Source organism: Hevea brasiliensis, chromosome 9, assembly GCF_030052815.1.
Source record: "Hevea brasiliensis isolate MT/VB/25A 57/8 chromosome 9, ASM3005281v1, whole genome shotgun sequence".
Classification (NCBI taxonomy): Eukaryota; Viridiplantae; Streptophyta; class Magnoliopsida; order Malpighiales; family Euphorbiaceae; genus Hevea; species Hevea brasiliensis.
The window spans coordinates 7931864-7949998 of record NC_079501.1 but is presented as its reverse complement, the minus strand read 5'-3'; the positions used below and the strand labels follow the sequence as shown (position 1 = coordinate 7949998).

The 18135-nt window shown below is 38.8% G+C and overlaps 1 protein-coding gene across 2 annotated transcripts; it reads left to right on the top strand.

Moving 5' to 3' along the window:
- Positions 1-248: 248 nt before the first annotated feature.
- On the top strand, positions 249-17586 carry LOC110658762 (E3 ubiquitin-protein ligase SP1). Of its 2 annotated transcripts, none has more exons than XM_058152694.1 (14): positions 249-918; positions 1037-1089; positions 2094-2163; positions 2264-2359; positions 2465-2602; positions 2687-2752; positions 3930-4042; positions 4136-4188; positions 7010-7164; positions 7336-7383; positions 8147-8256; positions 8588-8767; positions 16701-16757; positions 17384-17586. In XM_058152694.1, exons 3-9 carry the CDS (start codon positions 2149-2151, stop codon positions 7123-7125), a joined length of 597 nt encoding a protein of 198 aa, XP_058008677.1. In that variant the 5' UTR covers positions 249-918; positions 1037-1089; positions 2094-2148; the 3' UTR covers positions 7126-7164; positions 7336-7383; positions 8147-8256; positions 8588-8767; positions 16701-16757; positions 17384-17586. The 2 variants fall into 2 exon arrangements, with proteins under 2 accessions (XP_058008677.1, XP_058008676.1); XM_058152693.1 differs by having other exon boundaries at positions 250-918; positions 2039-2163.
- Positions 17587-18135: the final 549 nt, after the last annotated feature.

Below are 18135 nucleotides of genomic sequence, written 5' to 3'. Positions count from 1 at the left end.
TAATTTAAATTATAATAAAATACTTTTTAATTTGAATAAATTATCATTTATTTTTGCTGATTAAAATATATGATTAAGAGATAAAAGATGAGGTGATAATAATTTTATACAAAATAATTTTTAAAAATACGAAAATAAAAATATATTGAGAGGGTATGTTATTGTAATTTGGACAATTTGAAGGGAGTGTATGAAAGTTCTATTAAGGGCGAGATAATAAAGAGTAAAATTTCAAAAGTTCTCACACTCTTCGTCTTTTAAAAAACCTTCTTGCTATCTGTTGTTTGATCTCACGGATGGCTTTACCCGGTGCCAATAGAATTGATTTTGATCCATTGGACTGGAATACTTACAGAATGTTTTTTTAAAAAAAAGTTTCTTCCTAAAATAACCATGATATTCAGAAGTTGTAACACAAACTTACCTCCTTGAGCTTTATCCCAAACAAGCTTTAACGAGCCTGGGGATGGCCGAATGGGTTAAGTCAGATGACTCTGTGCGCGCAATAAGAAGATTTAAAATAAAAGACCTTCTCTAACTATCTCTCAGATACCAATCGTCTTCTTCTTCCAGAATGCCTTTCCTCCTCTCTCTCACGATTTCTAATTTCCCCTCCATTTTGTATTAGCTTCTTTAATTTTGTTCCCTCGCATAGAAATTCACTCGTTTCGCTTCTCTTGGTTGTTCTTCTTCGTATTTCTCAGCGGATTGGATTTTATTTTTCTTCCTCTGTTTAGTTGTGATTATGATACAAACGATGATAGTAATTCAAATTCAAACTGTTTGAGGTCGCTTAGGTTTTTTTTTTTTTTTTTTTTTTTTTACGTTAAGCTGATTGCAGAAGATGCTTCCATGGGCTGGAATTAGTTGCTGCTTGAGTGCTGCTGTGTTCTATTTGCTGGGCAGGAGCAGTGGCAGGTATTGTCTTGTTTAATTATTTCCTCTTCATGCTTTATACACACGCATCCACAATGTATAGTTTCAGTTGCATTTTGTCATTTACTTGTTTGTTGCTGTGTTTCTTATGATGGTTTAGGGATGCAGAGGTTCTTAAGTCGGTAACTAGAGTCAATCAGCTGAAGGAATTAGGTATGCCCCTATCTATGCATTTTGTTGCCTTTGCTGATCCTGTATAGATTATGGGATAATGCAATCAGTAGATAATTGGCTCCTCTCTAGTGCAATGGGTAATGCCTTTTTGTTAAGCTCGTTCGACCTTAGGTCAAGCTTATATTAGATGCGCACAGTGCAATATATGTGACATACACTTTGTTCTATACGTTGGTAAAGCGCTGGGCCTTAGAGGTTCGAGGTTAATTAATGCTTATATTTGGAAGTTTATTGTCCGGGACATTAGCGTCGTTAATAATTTTTTATCATTGTTTGAGTGTGACATATGCCATTTCATGTTATCAAATTTGCATTTCCTGGTGAAGGCTCTTTTTTTTCATAGAAGGGGCTAAGTTCTTTTTTTGCTACCATACCCAGATGTTACATAGGGGTAGTTACAGCTCAAGAGACTTTGGACCCTCAGTTGCTGAATTGGCACTTGGAGTCTTGCTACTGCTTTCTCTTTGTTGCTAATTATCTTTAGCTGTTGTGAGAAAATCTTTGCAGCGGACTTGGTAGCACTTGTTACCAACTTTGATACAAAATGAATTAGAATTTCTATGCTCCACTCCACTATTTCCCTAGCTTCAGCAAAATTGTAATTCTGTTACAGTGTTAACTGGTAGTTTTGATAGTGAATTATCAAAATTCGATGGACTTGGAATGGTGAGCCATCCTGAAGATTCAATCCATTGTCTAAAAACTTTTGGTTTAGGAAACATTTGCATTTAACTTCAGTTAGAAGCATCAAGAATATATGCCCAGTAATACTATCTTGATTGATAATCTATCATTTTATGTACACAAAAAAATCGCATGATGTAAAAATTCACATCATCTAATGTACATCCTATTTATTATTTATGCCATTATGTCTGTGACAGCATGTTTCCTGAATGATGTATTTTCGTTTTCTTTCACCTTTCAGTAAAATTACTTGATATTGAAAGCAAGGTTTTACCTCTGGTTGTTGCTATCTCCAGATGAGTTGGCTCAGAGACTCCAATCAATTGCCAGCATAGTGGCTTGAGAGGTGTTATGGTAGAGGAGATGGTAACATCATGTTGTCATTGTTATTTGAAAGAGAATAACTGCATAGGTGATCATCTTTATTTCTTCAATATGTGAATATTCATATTTGTATATTCTTCAGGCTGAACAACACTTCCTCAAATACAATGATGCTGGATCTTGGATTCAAGATTCAGCCTTAATGTTATCAGTGAGTAAGGAGGTCCCATGGTACCTGGTGAGATAGTCTCTCTCTCTCTCTCTCTCTCTCTCTCTCTCTTCAGGATTTCTGGTCTCATTGTGGCTGATTAAAAATATTGATTGGTGTTTTTGGACTCGTCAGGATGACGGGACTGATCAAGTATATGTTGTAGGGGTTAGAGGTGCCTCAGCTTTTGTGTTAACTGTTGGAGGTGAAGTTTTTGAAGAGTCAGGAAGATCACTTGTATGTGGAACATTAGACTATCTCCAAGGCCTCAAGGTTCATTTTCTTTTGTGTTTTTCCATCTATAGAACAGTGCTTACATTGTTGGTCAAAGCTTGTTTGATGCAATTATAATTTCAGATTCTTGGTGTGAAGCATATTGAAAGGGTACTTCCAACTGGTACTTCATTGACCGTGGTTGGTGAGGTATGTTTTTGTTTAATTATTTGAAGTATCTCCTGATATGTCTTTATTTACAAATTTGGAGTTGAATGTGACTCCATTGTAATGAGTGATGAGATTTTTTTCTAAGATATAGCTTTGGGGATTATGATTTCTGCAGAATCAACTTTTACATTTGCAATTTAAGCAAATATCAGTAGGTTCGTTTCAAAGTTCAAATTGTGCTAAAATGTATAATACAACTGACTTCATGATTACTCTTAACACCATCTTTGGAGAAATTTTGGTGAGGAAGGAAAATGAGAGGAATGAAAGTTGAAGAGGTGAATTCTCTTTTCTTTTATTTGGATTGGAAAGAAAATGGGACGAAGGAAATTGAGGGCAAATTATGGTGCTAAAATTACAATTTTACCCCCTTTATAATTAAAGATGATGTTATTAAGTAAGTAATTTAATGGACTTTACACATTTTGTTCCTAATTTGGTGGACCCTAAGCACAATTTTCCTCCAACTGTGTTACTGATTTATTGTAGACATACCATAATAACATTCTATGATGAGTATTCATCAACAGCATCCATCTTACAGTGACATTGTTTCTAGTTTCTGAAAGACAGTAGGAGCACCGATTTTAAATAGGAAGCATCTCTCTCTTTGCAATTTTGTTACTGATGAAAAAGTTAATAATCTTGTGGTAACCCTTTTCAATGAATCCTTGAAGAAGATGGCAGATGAAAATATTTATGCTTGCCTGAAAATGTCAGTGGCATGAACTGAAACTACTACTATCCATAGGATTCCAGACTCATTTTGATAGTAATTTTGATTTGGGAACATCTTAATTGTTCTGCTCTAGTTATTTTCTTTTGGTAACAATACCAATAATAACTTGAAAAAAAGGCATTTGGAATTACTCTACCCTTAAAGAGACGTAAAAAGAAGAACAATAACAAGAAATTTGAATTCTGGACTGCACTCCTATGCTTTATATTAACGCATGAGTGGTCTTACGGACAGTGCATCATTTAAGAAATCTTTTACCCTTGCTGCCAGTTTCAATTTATTTGTAATCTAGTCTTTGATTTGCATGTCTCTCAATGTTGGATGCTGATATTAGTAAAATTTATCATATATATTTTTGGATTTATCATGTTCATTTGTTTGATATCTTCTATTTTGGTTTATTCAATTTATAATCAGGCTGTCAAAGATGATATTGGAACAATTCAGGTCCAGCATCCCCATAAACGGCCATTTTATGTATCTCCTAGGACTATTGATGAACTCATTATGAATTTGGGAAAGTGGGCGAGGTTCAATTGCTTGCACATAACACTTCCTATTCATTTACGCATTATTTAATGAAGATAAAACTGGTAAAACGTGGACGTTTATGTATATGCAAGCATGCTATGCAGTATATCATGGAAGGAAGGCGCCTTCGGGAATTGCAGAGCAGGTAGGTTTCATTGTGGTTAATCTTTTTTTGTGGGAAATGACATATCAAGATGAACTAATGCCTGATTTTAAAACTTAATTTCAAATTTGGTTTTACTTTTAATGGCAAGCAACTTATAGGGTACAAGCATTTATTTGCAAACTGGTGAAGTTCCGTTGAACTGTATTTCAAAGAATTGTTTATGTTCTAGTTTGCAATGCTATAATGAATTCTTATTGTTTGTTTTATTACAATGAACTAACTTAAAGCATTTCTCCGACGTGCATGATTAATTAATGTAACTGAATTATTACCAAAATTCCAGTGGATATGGGAATTCATAATCAGAGTGGTTATTGTTGTACTTGTCCTAGGGTAAGAAACTGTTAAGTAACAAAAACAAACAAAAGGTAAAATAGTATGCAAAATCAGTAGCTGGCAGCTGCCTTTAAATTGCAGCAGGTTGTTCAAACTGAAGGATGCTTTGCCTCGAACAAACCAACTTCTATGATGGTTTTCTTGATGTTAGGGCTCCCGTGGAGTTGCGTGCTTGTTTTTTTAAAAGTGTGTGCATGCAATTTCTATATAGAAGTTTAAACCTTGTTGAATTCCTAGGCTAGGTGCTGCATCGGTGAGACATGCCGGATTTCATTATTTTATATTGTAAACATATAGGGATTAAATTAACATAACAACCATCTCTCCTTGCCATTTCTTTGTAACACCCCTATTTGCATAGCCTGATATATTTTACTATTCCGGTGATCGGTGTCGGTCCGGACAATTAAGGGGATTAGAATCACATCTAAGACAACTAAATAAGTCCTAAACACAAATAATTAGAAATTGTCAATTAGTTAAGTATAAATAAGAAAAACAGAACATAAGAAGTTAAACGAGCCGAGAGTCACAGCGATGGGTGACCTTCTCGGGAAGGACTGCGTAGTCGATTTAAACTCAAATTTCGAACCGTAAAATGTGACACTGCAGTCCTTAGGACAATTGCGAACACAGTGGAAAAGAGAAAATCACGAAAAAGAATTGTTAAGCCGGTCAAATAATTAGGTCAGGGATCCGGAAAAAATGTCGAATAACTGGCAAACCGGATTGAACCTGTGAGGGGCGATTTGGTCAATTCACCCCTAGAGCTGACTCCTGACCTTACTGTTCAATAAAACCAGAGAAAAGAAAATTTTGAAATATAGAATTAAATTAAAGAAGTGAGGAAAAAGAAAAGAAAATAAGATTAATGACATCACCCCATGACATGAGCATGACCTCATAAATAAATTATCATTTATTTTATTTATTTGACTAAGTCCAACAAAGAATAAAAACAAAATTTAAAAGTTATCTTCTCCATTGTTCCCGTCACTTTCCTCTCTCTCTTTTATTTGTATTCTTTTCACCATTGATGAACCTAAAAGCTCTTACAAACCTTAAATTTTCACCCTAAAATTCATAGCTCTCTCAACAAAACTTTGATAATCAAGCTTGGACAAGAGATTGGGCACAAGAAAGAGAAGAAAATTTGAAGAATTAAAAAGATAGAAAAGCTTCACACAAGGTTAGAGATCTAAACTTGAACATTTGTAGTTAGATGATTATGTTTTAGTTTAATTAACTTTGAAAGTAACTTAAAATCATAACAAAACAATTGTTGAGGGACCAAAGAGAAATTCGTCCAGCTAGGGTTTAGGTTTGAGGATGGAAGATTTTGATACAAATTATGAATTAGTTAAGTGTGAATGAGTGTATAAATATCAAATATGCATTTAGAATTCAACAAATGAATTAAACATGGAAGTTAGGGTTTTGGACCTAGGGTTTTAGGAGGAAAAATGTGAGAATTTGTTAAATGATGTGTTTGACCTTGTTGGAGTTGGGAAATGGTCATTTGTAACCAATTGAGGCATGTTGGAAGTGTTAGAATTTAGTTTAAATCCGGAGTGATTAGGGTCATGTTGCAGTCAGCAGGACCAAGGTCCCTTTCAGGGATAAAAACTGAAAATTTACAAGCCCAATTGGTATGAGGCCAATTGGGAATAAAACTAGACACAAAACGACACATTTTTCATTTAGGAATCATGCTCAAAAAGTGACCAAAACCTAATGAACAAATTGACCAAATCCGGACTTAGGCAGTCTGACCTGTACAAAAATGACCAAATGAACAATGTTTGTTCATTTGGCCATAACTTGGACTAGGCAGGTCTACATTACCTGAAATTTTACCAGTAGAAAGTTGAGATATAGACCTAAAACTTTCATGAAGAACACAAACCCAAATTATGCCCTTAAACAAGTCATTTAGCCACCCAAAGTTGGTGACCTAAAACTGTCAGAATCAATTTAGTGCCCAGAAAATCTGGGTAAGTCTAATTCGGCAGCCATGATTCAAATGGTTATAACTTGAGCTACAAAACTCCAAATGGAGTGATTCAAAAAGGAAAATAAAGTTAAGACAATAAGGAACAATTTCTATGAAGAAAACTTAACCAAATTCTAACAGCAACATGACCAATGAAATAGTGCAATATAAGACACCAAAATTGAAAATTTACAAATTTGCCTAAAAGACTTAGAATTTGAGTAAACAACCAAAACTCACAAATTTAGTAATCAAAATGTGGTATGTGGGTGAAGTTGGAATTCACATACCTATTAAGCCTTAGAAAGTCAACAAATTGACTTGAATAGTGTCGTGAATAGTAACCTTGAAATTCAAAATTTAAAGAACGCCAAGTTTAGCGTATAAAAGCTAAGTATAAGTGAATTTGAATTTATTTTTAGATTTATAATGAGTTATGATACTGAAACACTGTGAAACTGTGTATTTCAGTGGAAAAGAATACCGAGAAAGAACCCAAGGGATCGAGTCAAGAGAGCTGTATTTCAGTGGAAAAGAATAAGCTTGAGTTCTTCGCTGGCACAGTTTGGATTAAGAGAGTTGTATAGGGGATCAGCTCCCATATATGTATTGTTTGACATTATCGGGTGTGTGAGTGCTCCAAATTACCTTTTTGCTGTTATGATGTGAAAATATTGCTGATGTTGCATTTCACTCTACAGGGTGCATTAATTTTAGATAGTTATAGAGATTATGATTAAAATTGATATTTTACTCTCTGAGTCGAACGCTCACTCCTGTTCACCATATTTTTCCAGGCTACAGGAGAAGACCTTTTTCAGAATAACCTGTCCCTTTCCTCGCAGGTTATTAAAAGATTACTTAATTTTGTTATTCTCTAAATTCGTAATTTAGGACTCCGCATGTACTAGTAGTAGCATTAATTCTGTCAAGGACTGCGTGAATTTAAGTTTTTATATTAATAAATGAAAATTTGTTTTTTATGAGTTTTAAATAGTTTGTAAATGATGTAACAGGGTTGAGCTGGGCTCCCCTAATTTCAGTTTCTGATAATTACTGGATTAAGTTGGCCTGAAATGAAATTATAACAGTTTGATTTAAATTATTTTATATGCATATTGGGCCTAAATTGTGGGCCTAGTTATGGATTTAAGAACAGTAAGGCTTACTATGGGCCTCGGGGGCTTTATGCCTGCCCAGGTCCTAGTGCCGGTCCGGTCCATAGGTTGGGTCGTGACAGGGTTGGCAACAATGAAAATAAAGTATGACTAATAAAAACAAATTTATTAGTATTCGATACAGAAGTCCGGGGATTGAATTTGCTTGTTTTCTAAAATACCGTAGATTTTCCACTAATTTGAAGTTCCAAGGATAACATAAATATTTTATAGTCAAGGTAACCATTTTTCCATATAAAATAAAAATGAGAACATATGAACTCAGAAATTAAAAATCAATCAGTGAATGGATTTTATTTAGTACATCAACAAATAGATTTTATAGGCAAAGTTACACACAGCATCATTATTTCTGAAGCTGTAGAGATTGAGTTGCATTCTCATCATTATTATATAATATTGAGGTGCGGCCACATGTGCTCTTGTACAGCATGCTCTTCGCATCTAACAAACTGTCCTTTATGCCGGAGACGGATAGAGCAGGTAGTGAAGACTTTCCGCCATTGAAGATATGTTTCCAAGATTTAGCAAGTATCTGAGGTAAAGAAAATTGTATTAAGGAGTTGATTTCCATGCACATATAAGATTTTGGTGTAAAATCCTTTTAATCATAGTAATTAATTTTATTGATATTGTGGAATACTTCCTAGTCAGTGCTATGCTGCCTGCTGTCATTGCCGGATATTGCTGAGAAATATTTTTGCTCCTTGTAAATATTCCCAACTTAGTAGCCTTGTAGGCTTTGACGTGATGTGTTCCACAATCGTTTTGTAAAACTTCAGATGATAACATTCAGGCATGCCTTATTTGCCATCATTTACGGGTTGAAAATGAAATGAAAGGTTTTATTTGTTTTATTTCAATGACACAGGTTAGTTGGTTCTCGCAGCACTTTGAAACTGACAACGACGTCTTGATATGGTCAGACGAGAGAGTAGCAGCAGCCTTCCAGTTCCAGGGATATGGGAATTGAGAATGAAGTCACGACTCCCGAAGGGAAAGGCTTTTTCACTATAGTTAAAATCAAGCGACCAATCGTTTAAAGGTCTAGGTAATTTTTCTTTTAATCCTTCAGTAACTACCAATAAATTTACTATTTCAGCGGCAAGGGCAATTAAATAAGAAGTGTTCATTTAAACCCACCACCAGCTAGAAGACTGTAAATGGGGATGAACGGGAGGAAAACACCATTAGATTAAATATTTTTATTTAGATATATATAAAATTAATTAAAAAATATATAATAAATATATAAATTTAAATATAAATATTTAATCTAATTTTTATTAAACTTATCTTTATAAATTTATGCAAAATTAATTCAAATTTTTTATAGTCACACCCATAAATTTTTTACGTCCTGTTACGCTGTTTTACCTCTCAAGTACCGTATTAAGGAGCTTTTCTGTACTGATTGCTTAAATAGCTCCCTTTTTATAGGAAATAAAACAATGCATTAGGACCTGGGCCAGTCTAAAGCCTCCGAGGCCCGTAGTAAGCCTAACTATTCATTAATCCAACTCTAAGGCCCATTTGGGCCCAATATCAAGAAATCAACCGGACGGAGTCCGGCCATAAAGTGGACATTTCAATGGAGAGTTTTTGACTCACCCGATCTGTAAACAAAATATATCATCAATTGGGGAGCTCAGCTCACCTTCCACATACTCATATCAACATAAAGATAAATGGAAGCTCAGCTCCCTCATCCAGTCTATCAAACATGCATATAAAAATTTTACAAGTCCACATAACAATTTATATTACAGACTCGAAGAACTCAGCTGTCTTAATTCCAACTGTGCCAGCGAAGAACTCAGCTCGGACTTCCACTTAATAACCAAATCGGGGTCTCAGCGAAGAACTCAAGCCGTGTCTACCCCGAAGGACCGGGTCCCAGCGAAGATCTCAAGCCGTGTCTACCCGTCCTATCCATAGTCCACACCACATCATACGCACGCCAACGCACGCACACTGCTCCAAATTACCACAACAATATACATGGCACTTTCACAGTTATGAATGCAACATAAATCGTGCCTAAAGTTTATCTACATAGATATATGCATATAAGTGATGCATGGGCATGCTTGAACATATAATAATAGTAAAATTATAATTAAAATTAATATTTTACTCACCGACTTGACAACGGTCACTGGGGCGGCTGGGCGGAGGAAGAAGGCTGTCCCGGCTCACCTGACAATTACATTACAATTATTTAATACAATTGACTCAATACAAATCATGAAAAGACCAAATACGTCCTAAGTCGTGCCGAAAATCCGGCAGAGTCTCCCCTATACCTAGGACCTACCCAACCTGCAAAAGGGCTCAAAACACACTTCTATATTCACAACTCAATCACATCACACAACCCCATAATTGTAAAATTTCACAATTATGTAAAATTTCAATTTAGTCCTTGATCGTTTTTGCAAAAACTACCCAAACAAGCTCTAAAAATTCTAAAACTTTGCCCCGCGGTCCTTAGCAATATTACTAGGCTATTGCAAAAAGAATTATAATTTTCTGAGCTACCACGAATATTTTATGAATTTTTAATCCTATTTAGGCACTAGAAAATTACAAAAAAGTAAGGTTCGGGTTTACCTTTGCCGATTCCGACTTCGAGGACGCACTCGGGATGTCCGACAATGGGGGGGGGGGGGGGTAGCCAAAACCTCGGTCCAATTCAGAGACTTTTCCAGAACTGGTTCATCTCACGGAAATTCATGCATCTTGGCCAATCATCGAATTTCCGCGAATTGAGGATACCTACAAGAAGCCCACAACACGGGGGTTAGTACATAAATTTTTTCAGAATTTTCTAAGCTCATTTAATGCTCGGAAAGACACTGCGAAGTTCCGTGGGACCCACCGAAAAATAGTATCGGAAAAATTCAAAATTTATGTCGCCGCGAAGCTCTCGACGAGTGGAGCACTCTGGTACTCTCGGTTTTCTCGTGGGATTCACGGTTTGCGAGAAATCTAGCCCGAAAGTCAAAATGGGCTAAAACTTCCCGGGCAAAAATTGGACAAACCGCTCGATGGATTTCGGTGTTCTTGGTGTCTATGGAAAGCTCTCGACGAGTAGATGAGTTTAGACACAAGACCCGATCCGATTGGTGGTCGGATCGGTCGGATTTTGGCCGGGAAGTCGAACGGTCGCGCCCACGTGTCACTCCAGTTCGGGCGCCGTTTTTCGGCGTTCCAGGCAGCGGCCGGTCGTGGGGGAGGGGTGAGGCGGTGCGCCGGCGAGCTGGGGTGGCGGGGGAGGTGGCTGGCCGGTGGGCTGGGGCTGGAGGAGAGAGAAAACGAGAGAAAGAGAGAAGGAGGAGGAGACGCGTGCAGGAGAAAAAGAAGAAGGAGAGGGAGCCAGTCCGATTCGACCGGTCCAATCCGGTCTGGTTTGATTCGGCCGGTTCGATTCGGAATACAAAATTTTGAATTTTTTACTCTGCCTCGGGACCGAAAACGAGGTCCAAAAATTTCAAAAAAATTCCAGAAAACTCAGAAAAATTCGTAGACTCCAAATATATTTTTAGTTTTGCCACGTGGTCTTTAAATAAATTTTTAAAAATCATCAAAGTTTATATTTCCGAAAAATCGAACCCGATTTTTAAAATCCGAAAAATCTCAAATAATTTCTTAAAATTTAATAAAATTAAAATATCAATAATACTCATAAAATAATAAAATTTAAAATTTTGGGGTATTACATTCTTCCCCCCTTACAAAAAATTTATCCTCGAATTTTATACAAGGCAGAATAAAGTACAAGATTACACATTGAACAGATAAGGGTACTTGCTACGTATGTCCCGTTCTGACTCCCAGGTGCACTCTTCCACTGACTGACTCCTCCACAAAACCTTAACCATAGAGATCTGTTTTGATCTTAGCTGTCTCACTTGGTAGTCCACTATGGTTACAGGTTGCTCCTCAAATGTCAAATTCTCTTTTAGCTCTATTACATCTGGCTGTAGTACATGGGAAGGATCTGGAATGTATTTCCTAAGCATGGAGATGTGAAATACGGGATGAACATGAGAAAGGTTGGGTGGTAGCTCCAACCGGTAGGCAACTGCTCCAACTCTATCAGCAACCTCAAAAGGTCCAATATACCGAGGTGCCAACTTGCCCTTCTTTCCAAATCTCATCACTCCCTTCATCGGAGAAACCTTCAGGAATACATAGTCGCCATCGCAAACTCCACATCCTCCGTCTGGGTCCGCATAACTCTTTGCCATCTTAAAGTCAAGTTTTCAATCGTTCCCTGATTAAAAGAATTATCTCTGAAGTGTACTGCACTAGGTCTACGTCATGCACCTTCGCTTCTCCCATTTCCGTCCAACACAGAGGAGACCTACACTTTCTTCCATATAGTGCCTCATAGGGTGCCATCCTTATGCTAGAATGGTAACTATTGTTGTAGGCAAACTCCACCAAAGCTAGTTGATCATCCCATTGACCTCCAAAATCCAAAACACTCATGCGAAGCATGTCTTCCAGTGTTTGGATTGTCCTTTCGGACTGTCCGTCTGTCTGAGGGTGGAAAGCCATACTAAAGTTCAACTGTGTGCCAAGTGCCTCCTGCAACTTCCTCCAAAATCGAGAAGTGAACTGGGGCCCTCTGTCAGATATTATGGAAGTTGGAACTCCATGTAATCTGACTAATTTTCGAATGTAGAGTCGGGCGTACTGTGCCACAGAATAAGTAGTCTTCACAGGCAAGAAGTGAGCTGATTTGGTTAAACGGTCTGCAATTACCCATATCGAATCATATCCTCACGTGGTACGAGGCAACCCAGTCACAAAATCCATAGTGATCATTTCCCACTTCCATTCTGGGATAGGGAGCTCTTGCAGCTTCCCTGACGGTCTCTGGTGTTCAAACTTCACTTTCTGACAAGTCAAGCACTTGGACACGAAATCTGCTATGTCTCTCTTCATGCCATTCCACCAATAGCTATTCTTCACATCATGGTACATCTTGGTGGAGCCTGGGTGGACATTGTACAGTGTATAGTGTGCCTCTTGTATGATTTCATTTCTGAGATTGTCCACATCGGGCACACATATCCTAGAACCTTGCATAAGGGCGCCATCATTGGCAAACCCGAACTCACCACCTTCACCTTGCTGTACTCTTTCTATGATTTTCATCAATTGTTGGTCTCTGTGCTGGGAAACTCTAACTCTGTCTCGCAAGTCCGCCTCACCAAAAATGAGCCAATAATACCCCCTCATCTGAAAGATCTAGGATTAAACCTTGATCCATCAACTCATGTATTGCCTGAATCAACGGTCTCTTCTCTACTGAAATGTGCGCCAAACTGCCAGAAGATTTTCTGCTTAAAGCATCTGCTACCACATTGGCCTTCCTAGGGTGGTACTGGATGGTGCAATCATAGTCTTTCAGAAGCTCCATCCATATCCTCTGTCTCAAGTTTAAGTCCCTCTGTTGGAAGATGTACTTCAAACTCTTGTTGGAAGATGCACACTTCACCATACAGGTAGTGTCTCCAGATTTTTAGTGCAAAGACTACAGCCGCCATTTCCAAATCATGGGTGGGGTAGTTCTGCTCATGCCTCTTCAGCTGTCTTGAAGCATAAGCCACTACTTTCCCATTCTGCATCAAAACACACCCTAGGCCAACTCTGGAGGCGTCACAGTACACGGTGTATCCTTCACCACTCATAGGTAGTGTCAACATAGGGGCGGTGGTTAGACACTCCTTAAGCTTCTGGAAGCTCTTCTCACAATCATCTGTCCAAATGAATGGAACATTCTTCCGAGTTAACTTAGTTAAGGGAGCTGCTATCCTGGAAAAATCTTGCACAAAACGCCTATAGTAGCCAGCTAGGCTCAGAAAACTTCACACCTCGGTGACTGTTGTAGGCCTAAGCCAATCAGTTACAGCTTCAATTTTCTTGGGATCCACTTGAATACCTTCCCTAGAAACCACGTGTCCTAAGAATGAGATGCTTTCTAGCCAAAATTCACATTTTGAAAATTTGGCATACAGCTGGTGCTCCCTCAAAGTCTGCAACACCATCCTCAAGTGCCACACGTGTTCCTCCTCGGTCTGAGAGTATACCAAAATGTCATCTATGAATACGATGACAAAACGGTCCAAAAATGGCTTGAACAACCTGTTCATCAAGTCCATGAATGCTGCTGGTGCATTAGTGAGTCCAAAAGACATCACCAAGAACTCATAATGACCATATCTTGTCCTGAATGCCGTTTTGGACACGTCCTCATTCCTGATTCTCAACTGATAGTAGCCTGATCGTAGGTCTATCTTGGAAAAGAATCTAGCCCCTTGGAGCTGATCAAACAAATCATCGATCCGAGGAAGTGGATACTTGTTCTTCACAGTTACCTTGTTCAGCTGTCTGTAGTCAATACACAACCTCAATGACCCATCTTTCTTTCTTACAAATAGCACAGGAGCACCCCAGGGTGAAGTGCTCGGACATATAAAACCCTTGTCCAAAAGCTCCTGTAGTCACTCCTTTAGCTCCTTCAATTCTGCTGGCGCCATCCTGTAAGGCGGCATTGATATGGGGTTTGTACCCAGCACAATATCAATGCAGAACTCTATTTCTCTTTCCAGTGGCAATCCTGGAAGCTCTTCAGGAAAGACATCCATGAATTCTCTGACAATAGGAACATTTTCCATATTGACACCTTCTACAGAGGTATCTCTCACCAATGCCAAATAACCTTGACATCCACGCCTCAACATTTTTCTAGCACTAATTGCTGACACCAAGTTATATGGAGCCACGCTCCTGTCACCATCGAAGCTAAACTCTTCCACACCGGATATGTGGAAATACACCTTCTTGTTCCTGCAGTCTAAAGTGGCATAATGAGTTGCCAACCAATCCATCCCCAAAATTACATCAAAATCTATCACTGGTAGAGGAACCAAGTCTGCTGGGAGGATCTTTCCATCCACCACTACTGGGCTACCCGGAAAAACCATATCTACATCTATGTTGTCACTAAGTGGGGTAGCTACCGACAAAAGGCATTCTAAAGTTGTAGGGTTTCTACCCAACCTAATGGCAAACACAGGGGAGACAAATGAGTGCGTAGCACCCGAATCTATTAAAACACGAGCCTTATAGGAACAGACCAGAAGAATACCTGCCACAACTGCATTTGAAGCCTGAGCATCTTGATGGGTCAGGGTGAAAACCCGAGCTTGACCCCTACCCTGAGTGGCGTAACTCGACATCGACTTCTACCTCCGACCGCCTCCAAATCCACGCCCCTTGTCCTCGGCCTTGTTGGCCATCGAATCGATCGCCGCCATGCCGAAGCACCGGATACAATCGACGAGTAACATTTGCAATGTAACCCCGTGACCCCATCGTGGCTCATGAACACGGGGCATTCCCTAGCAAAGTGACCTGGTTGGCCACACCTGAAGCATACTCCTAAACCCATCATACAAGGTCCTGAATGTCCTCTTCCACACTGTGCACAAGGTGCCAAGGAGGATCCTGAACCAGACCCAAAACTGCTGTTGTAACATCCAGAAAAAAAAAAAATGAATGATGGGATTTGGCGTGTGACAAAGGGGTTTCTCATCACACAAAGCCTTTTTAATTAAAAAAATGGTTCAAAACGGAGGAGGAACTCCCCCATTCTCTTCTCTCTCCTCTCCTTCCCTCTCTACTTCTTCTTCCTTTCTCCGGCGACCGGCCGGCGACGTCCCAAGCAGTTCCCCACCCGGCCGGCGACCCTCCGGCGATGGCCAGACCACCAGAAACGGTGGCAAGAGAGGGATAAGAGAGAGAAAACACGCGCACAGTGGGCAGCGGCTTTCCAGTGCGATTCCGACTTCGTCCGACGTCCGATCGAGGCGATTCCGGTGGCGTTGGAAAGCTTGTTCCGAGAGCTTTCTTTTGACACCAATTTTGAAGCAAATGGAGGTCGGATGAGTGAGATATGGAGGAGAGAAGTTTCGGGTTTTTCAAGCTTTTTCATCAGATCTACGACGATCCGACCGTTGGATCGACGATCCGAGACCACATATGGACTGAGGAAGAGGAGAGGAACATGGTGGTATGATCAGATCCGGCAAATGTCGCTAGCAACCGGCGGCCGACCACCGTGCGCGGTGGTTCCGGCGGTGGCTCCGGTGGGCTATGGAGATAATTCAACTTCCAGAGGCTTCCTCATAAATTTTTGAAATTTTTGAGACACAGATAAACTTCAGGTAAGACTATTTACATTATTTCGCTGTCTGTGGAGCATAAATACAATGTTTCTTAAACAGGAAAAATTGGAGAAAAATTCTAAGAAAAATGTATGATGAAAGTAAAATTATTTGGAGATATTCTATGGTGTTAGTTGAATTTTTGAGTGATTATAGAATATTTTTGAGAAATATGGATGGATTTTAGTTAGATTTTTAGCATATGAGCATATAAGATTATTTGAAATTAAGATGTTTAAATTTTATATGATTGGTTGAAGCTTGAGGATGGAGGTTTAAATATGTGAATATTAAATTGGGTTGAATTAAGGATATGTTAGTTGTTGAAAACTTAGGAAATTGAGTAAAATTCTTGAATAAAATATTCATGGGTGATTAGAAAATTACAATTCATTTTGCAATAGCCTTATAATATTATTAAGGATCATGGCAAAATTTTAGAATTTTTAGAGCTTGTTTGAGTGGATTTTTGAAAAATGTCAATTATAGGGACTAAAACGTAATTTTTAAGATTTTGAGTATTGTCTGATTTGGAGGGCCCAGGAGGGGCCATGTGATATTGATGAGATGTGATTGTGGAAATTGAGAATTTAGAAGTGTTATTTGAGCCTTTTTGCAGGTTGGGTAGGTCCCAGGTATAGGGAAAATTCTACCGGATTTCCGGCATGAATTAGGCTGTTTATTGCCTCTTTAGAGTTTTGTCTTAACTTAGTACTAATAAATTTATAATTTAATTATTAGGTGATCGAGGTCAGCTATTTTCCTGCATCCAGCAGCCACAATAGTCATCGGTGTACTGTGAGTAAAATATTAATTTTAATTGTAATTTCAATATTATTATATGTTCAAGTATGCCCATGCATCACTTATATGCATATATCTATGTAGATAAACTTTAGGCATGATTTATGTTGCATTCATAACTGTGAAAGTGCCATGTATGTTGTTGCGGTAATTTGGAGCAGTGTGCGTGCGTTGGCGTGCGTGTGATGTGGTGTGGACTATGGATAGGACGGGTAGTCACGGCTTGAGTTCTTCGCTGGGACCCGATCCTTCGGGGGGTAGTCACGGCTTGAGTTCTTCGCTGGGACCCGATCCTTCGGGGGGTAGTCACGGCTTGAGTTCTTCGCTGGGACCCCCGATTTGGTTTATTAAGCGAAAGTCCGGCTTGAGTTCTTCACGGCACCAAAGTTGGATTTAAGAGAGTCAGATAGGGATCAGCTCCCATATATTATGATTGATATTACAGGGTGTGTGAGTGCTCCAAATTACCTTTTTGATGTTATGATGTGCAATTGTTGTTGATGTTGCATTTCACTCTACAGGGTGCATTAGCTTTAGATAGTTATAGAGATTATGGTTAAAATTGATATTTTACTCTCTGAGTCGAACGCTCACTCCTGTTCAACATATTTTTTTTCCAGGCTACAGGAGGAGACATTTTTTTGAATAACCTGTCCCTTTTCTCTCAGGTTATGAAAAGATTACTTAATTGTATTATTATTCTCTAAATTTGTAATTTAGGACTCCGCATGTGCTAGTAGTAGCATTAAGCCTGTCAGGGACTGTATGAATTCAAGTTTTCGTATTAATAAATGAAAAGAAAAAAAAATTTATGAGTTTTAAATGGTTATAAATGAGGTAACAGGGTTGAGCTGGGCTCCCCAAATTTTTGTTTCTGATAATTTCTGGGCTAAGTTGGCCCGAAATATGAGTATAACAGTTTAATTTAAATTATTTTATGTGCATATTGGGCCTGGTTATGGATTTGAGGAATAGTTAGGCTTACTACAGGCCTCGGGGGCTTTAAGCTGGCCCAGGTCCTAGTGCCGGTCCGGCCCATAGGTTGGGTCGTGACAGTTGTACCCTGAACTGTGACCACTGCTGGATCCGTACCCTGGTCTGAACCCTCGGGATTTGTGTCTAAAACCACTTCTCTTATTCCTGCTTCTTCCTCTGTAATTACTCTGGCCACCACTATCTGGAGCACCCATATGGGGAACACCTGAAGAACCCTCTACTCTGTTTTTCTTTGCTCTTCCGCTGTCATCCACAGCATAGCTAATCTCTATCTGTCTAGCTCGATCAACTACCACATCAAAAGACTGATCAGACATCATGGCCAGGTTTGCATACCTCCTGTCCAGCCCCTTTAGGAATCTCTTCACCTTCATAG

Bases quoted from the DNA above. Each gene is read 5' to 3' on its own strand.
- LOC110658762 (XM_058152694.1), top strand. The intron at 2,753-3,929 runs GTATGTTTTTGT...ATTTATAATCAG, and splicing joins CATTGACCGTGGTTGGTGAG to GCTGTCAAAGATGATATTGG. The intron at 4,189-7,009 runs GTAGGTTTCATT...TGTGTATTTCAG, and splicing joins CTTCGGGAATTGCAGAGCAG to TGGAAAAGAATACCGAGAAA.